Here is a 5,745-nt window from a genome sequence, read left to right on the forward strand (position 1 = left end):
GCATAATGTACAACACGGGTATAAATTCATTGTAAATTGATTATTAAATTGTTTGATTAGGGTTTATACATAATTTCCGTGACAGAGTTCAAGATAAATCCTTTAATCTTACTACTGGAGCTGCTAGTTTGCTAGTTTCAAATGATTAATAAACAGCAAGCACAAACTATGCAAAAGCGGCATTCCTTCCGGTGCACTCAGTGTCCGAATTCACTACTCGTTTTCATTCACTCCTTCTAGTGAACTAAATTAGTGACCTAATGTAGGGAATAGTGAATGAGGGTATAGGGGGCGATTTCAGACACAGCCCAGCTCATATCTGAGAGCGTGCATCTGGTTTAGTGCGAGAGCAAAGGAAATCCGCATGCGAACGGGAGAGATTCGCGCTCACACATCATAGCAATGTACTTTCGCGCTACAACAGTGCGCTCTCGACATTTGACAGTAAAATAACGCCATACAGGAGAAGTTGGAAGGGAAGGAGTTCCCATAAGCGGAGAAAACCTCTGTGATGTCTCGTTCCCGCTCTCAGGGATCCGAGGTTATGATAGTTATGAGATGTTTTATTTTAACAACTAGTCAGAGCTCATTTTCCTGGCATTTGTAGCATGTCAGTGTGTGTCTGTGTAGTGTGTGAGAGTCAGTGTGTAGTGCAGAACCATCCTTAGGGGGTGCAACTGGGGCGAACGGACTAAAGGGGAGCAAAAGTACACGATGGCACACAGATTGCCTACCCGGAACGCAATCATGAACGGACCCAGGGGGGTCTGGACCCACCCTACCTTGCACCGGGCCCCGCGTCAGCCAAGGACGGCCCTGAGTGTGTGTGTGTCTGGCAGTGAAGTAGGCTGATGCAGTCCAGCTGCGGGAGTCACTCAGTCTGTGCGTCTGCAGATGCACTCGTATTGTTGTGCTGGAGCTGATGCTCATGTGTATTATTCAGTGTGAATCACAGCATGAGTGCGGCGCGTCAGCGGCAGAGGATCTCCAGCAGGAGACTGTAGCCCCGCCTCTGCAGCCCCATCTGTATTTATAGCTTATTGCAACAGCAGCATTCAGTCAGTCAGTCAGTCAGTGAGTGAGTGAGTGAGTAACTCTATAGTGTAAGATCATCAGCGGGTCTCCCAGCTCTCTCTCTCTCTCCGCATCCAGACCGGACCAGCATGACGGAGACTGCGTCAGACCCCGCTCCAGGCGCCGCGGAGGAGCCAGAGGCGAAGCGGGAGAACGGCGACTGCGCAGCGGACGCGCCGCGGCAGCTGGACCCCCCGGAGGGCGGCTGGGGCTGGGTGGTGATGCTGGCCTCGATGTGGTGCAACGGATCGGTGTTCGGTATCCAGAACGCGTTCGGTATCCTGTTCGTGTCTCTGCTGCAGGAGTTCGGCTCCGAGACCGACGAAGACCTCCGCTTCAAAACAGGTAATAACGCAGGAGAGCGAGCGACCCACGTGTGTGTGTGTGTGTGTGTGAGCTGCGAAGTGATACATTACACCGCTTCGCCTGCTTTCGAAACAAAGTCATGCAGAAAGTACGGTGCTTTAGTGGCGTGAAATCGCATCGTATTTATAGCTTGTTATCACAGTGCATGTTTTTCAGGCTAGATTTATTATTATTTATTATTATTATTTGTGACCCTGGAGCACAAAACCAGTCATAAGGGTCAATTTTTTTAAAATGGAGATTTATGCATCATCTGAAAGCTGAATAAATAAGCTTTCCATTGATGTATGGTTTGTTATGATAGGACAATATCTGGCTGAGATACAACTATTTGAAAATCTGGAATCTGAGGGTGCAAAAAAATCTAAATATTGAGAAAATCATCTTTAAAGTTGTCCAAACGAAGTTCTTAGCAATGCATTTTACTAATCAAAAATTAAGTTTTTTTTCTTTGACAAGAAAACCTAGACCAGGAAAATATTAACGCGTGTTGTGACAACATGGGGATCTATTAGAGGCTTTTCAGCTCAAGCTCTGTGAAGCACAAAACAACCCGTGGATGGTATTATGATAATATAAAAGATGTTCAATCATTGTTTTGGCCAGCAGAAATAAAACCTGCACAAGAACTCTTGCTTTGACTTGACATTGTACTTAGAAAACACTTCAAGCATTCAGTTCATATGTGTATGTCAGTTGCTGTATCAAACTTTGAAAACCAGAGATGATGATGCAATTCTAGTTTAGAGGACAGACTCAGTCCCATTTTAGGCAGTTTTGGCCAAGCACTGCCAGAGAAACTTTAACAACTTCACTGTGTGACAACTAGCCCCATGTTCATATTCCATGACAGTGTAGTTATACCAAGAGAGGAGCAGAGCTGTATGCATTTATGAGCCGACATGTTGTAATTGTTGAGTTATTGTTGCTGAGGTGAATGTAGTGAAATTAGATTTTTACATCCCAAACGATCAAAGCTGTTTGACAGATCACACCAGAAGACTATGAGGAGCGTGTGTTTCCTTCTCAGTCACGTCACGCCAGTGTTTCTGTCAATGATTCGTCTACCCTGTAGATCACTCGTTTACTCATTAAAGTGAACGTACTCTCACTTCACATGACTGCAGGAAAGTCTAGAAGCGTCTGTGATGCTGTCGGTGGGGTGATAGTTAGCAGCAGGCCCTAACCAGTGATGAAGATCTGATGCTGCTGCAGAGACGTCATACAGCTCTCTCACATGCCAGGGTTTCTCAGCTCTTAAAACTGTACCAGAAAGACAAATTAAAGCCTTAGAAAGTCTTGAATTCATAGTCACGGCATGTATTGCAAAAAAAAAAAAACCTTCATCTGTATTTTTTCATATAAATATGCAAATGTTCTTAAATCAAGGTACATTTATTTGAGATGCAAAATTAACATATGAAATCTTGTTTCGTAAATTGAACAAAATAAAGCGAGTTGATGCTTTAAACAAGAACTAATATCTGAAATTGGGTATGAAAATGTGTTTTCCTTTCAGTGAAGCTGATTTTTTCATTGCCAGATATTTATTCTTGCTTTAAGCATAAACTCACTTCACTTTGATCTAGGGATGCACCGATACCACTTTTTCCAGTACTCGCCCGATACCGATACTTTTATTTTTGGTACTTGCCGATACCGAGTACCGATACCGATATTTGTATTTTTGTTACTTGCCGATAACGAGTACCGATACCGATACTTTTATTTTTGGTACTTGCCGATACCGAGTACCGATACCGATATATTTATTGCATTTGTACTAGGGGTGGCACGATACCACTTTTTCAGAACCGATGCCGATCCGATACCAAAACTTCTGAGTATCGGACAATACCGGATACCGATCCGATACAAGCACAGTTTTTATTTTTTTCTATACCTAATAATATTTCTATAATATTTTTTTTCATTTCTATATTTCTATTATGTGTTGACCTGATCATCACTCTTTTGTGTTACACACAATCTACTAAATATAGACAACTTCATTATAAAGAAAAATAAAAAATTAAAAAAAGATATAATCATAATCTATGAGAAAAATACTATTATAAACTAGGTTAATGGATAATTCAGCAGCAAAAGTTACTCTACAAAAATGATGAGTTCATAATAATTTTATAACATCTAAACATTTAGAGAAAAAACATTTAGTGGGGGAAAAAATAAAAGTAAATTGGTGTAATCTGGTAAAATGTTACACATTGCTCTTTGTATTGTAATATACATTCATGAAAAACAAGTAAATATAATTATATATAAATATATGCAATAAATTAAATACATTTCTTTTACATTTATAGCACAGTAATGAGGCAGCAACATATGATAGATAAGACAGAACAAGAAAGGCTATTAACAATCTTTCATTGCACAAAAGTAGCCTATTATAACATGAAAGGCTCCAATACAGAGCGGCACCAAGCGCTTATGCACATCCCGTGCACAGAATGATGCGCTTGAAGCAACACAGAGTCACAGCGCGTAGCGCGCAGCATAGAGAAGCTCAAAGCACAAAGCGAAGAGGGTTTTGATGCGTAGTGTATTATATCTGTGCGATAGTTTATTGAGCCTTTTCTTTTAACAGTTTTAAACTTTAGTTACTGTGTGCGTGAAGAGCTATTCAGAGTGCTCTGTACTCCAGTGTAGTTAACTCTAACAGACACCCGGTATAAAGTAACATGATTTAGAATTAGCACTAAACTCCAGCAAGATAAAGTCCTTATATGCAAAACCATTGATCTTTATCTACAGATCAAGTATAATAATAGGAACATTGCATCATCTTAGAAAGAGTTTCATCGTCTTGACAGCTGTAACCGAACGCGATGCGCAGCTTGAACGCTGAATGGAGGATGACTGACAGCCGCAGCAGAGAGAAGAGTTTACGTGAACTTGAATTTAAGGACTTAAATATTCATCTGTACCTCACATTAAACTATGGAACGGCTTCAGAACACTTGAAGTATAGTGCACGGAAACTTTATGGTGCTTTATAATGTTTTGTGCCTTTCGTGGGGCTTAACAATAACACAATAGTATACGCGATGCGCTTATCACATGCTGTGTGGTATCGGCGTTTGGTATCGGGGCATTTTAACGAGTACGAGTACAAGAGCTCAGTATCGGCCCGATACCGATACCAGTATCGGTGCATCCCTACTTTGATCAATAACTCAGAAAACAAGACTTATTTTATGTACACTCTTAAAAATAAAGGTGCTTCAAAAGGTTCTTCACAGCGATGCCATAGAAGAACCATCTTTGGTTCTTTAAAAGAACCATCTCTTTCTTACCTTTTTATAATCTGAAGAAATTTCTTTCGCCACAAAGCAGCTTTTGGCGAAACATGAAGGTTCTTCAGATGTTAAAGGTTCTTTATGGAACCATGTAGACAAAAAAGGTTCTTCTATGGCATCGTGAAGCACCTTTGTTTGTAAGAATGTAATTTTGTTTCTCCAGTGAATGTATCTTGATGTAAGAAGCTTTAGGCATTTGCACTGCAAGAGAACGATACTGAGCAAGGTCAGTGCTTTTTTGCAGCGTGATCAAGTTATTTCCATATTCTGTTCACATATAGTGTGAAAACCTTGAGCTTTTTTTGTAAAATCAATTATGGAGCTCTATCGAAAATATATTTTTAAACATCTTTGAAGCATTGCTAATAGAAGATATTTACATTTAGAAACCATATTGGAAGTATTGCGCACAATTTATTCTTTCCGTTTTCACGACTTGGTTTTTAAGAAGTCCTGAAGCTCTGCAGAAACCAGCAGAGGTGTGTGAGGACATTGGGATTGTAATGAAGGGTGTTGTGCTCAAAGTCATTAACACAACAGTAGAGCAAGTCTAGCTGTGAAACGCTCCTGCCGTTGTCATCTGCCTTCACAGACTCGATCTGACTTGAACAGTGCAGTCAGTCAAACCAGTGTGTTCATTCATTAAACGTGTCCTGCGTAGCGCTGGTGAGGATTGCGTCATGTCCAGCTGTCTGTGCGCACATCAACACGGAGGTCAGAGGTCAGTCGTCTCCTCACTCCGTCAAGAGCAGGAGCAGCTGATGGCACATTTGATATCCCAGTATCCAGCTTTATCCACTTACACGACCAGTCAAACGTTTTTGAACAGTAGGACTGTTAATGTTTTTAAAGAAGTCTCTTCTGCTCACCAAGCCTGCATTTATTTGATCCAAAATACAGCAAAAGCAGTAATATTGTGAAATATTATTACTATTTAATATAACTGTTTTCTATGTGAATCTATGTTAAACTGTAATTTATT

General features: G+C 40.6%; 1 protein-coding gene across 1 annotated transcript in view; it reads left to right on the plus strand.

The window, feature by feature from the left end:
- The first annotated feature begins 913 nt into the window (after window positions 1-913).
- LOC107717026 (monocarboxylate transporter 10) overlaps window positions 914-5,745 on the plus strand; it is a 33,473-nt gene continuing 28,641 nt past the window's right edge. Inside the window, exon 1 of the mRNA XM_016523671.1 lies at window positions 914-1,419. Within this exon, the coding sequence (XP_016379157.1) occupies window positions 1,164-1,419 (256 nt within the window). The 5' untranslated portion in view covers window positions 914-1,163. The remainder of the gene's footprint in view (window positions 1,420-5,745) is intronic.

Source organism: Sinocyclocheilus rhinocerous, unplaced genomic scaffold, assembly GCF_001515625.1.
Source record: "Sinocyclocheilus rhinocerous isolate Xijiao unplaced genomic scaffold, SAMN03320098_v1.1 scaffold210, whole genome shotgun sequence".
Classification (NCBI taxonomy): Eukaryota; Metazoa; Chordata; class Actinopteri; order Cypriniformes; family Cyprinidae; genus Sinocyclocheilus; species Sinocyclocheilus rhinocerous.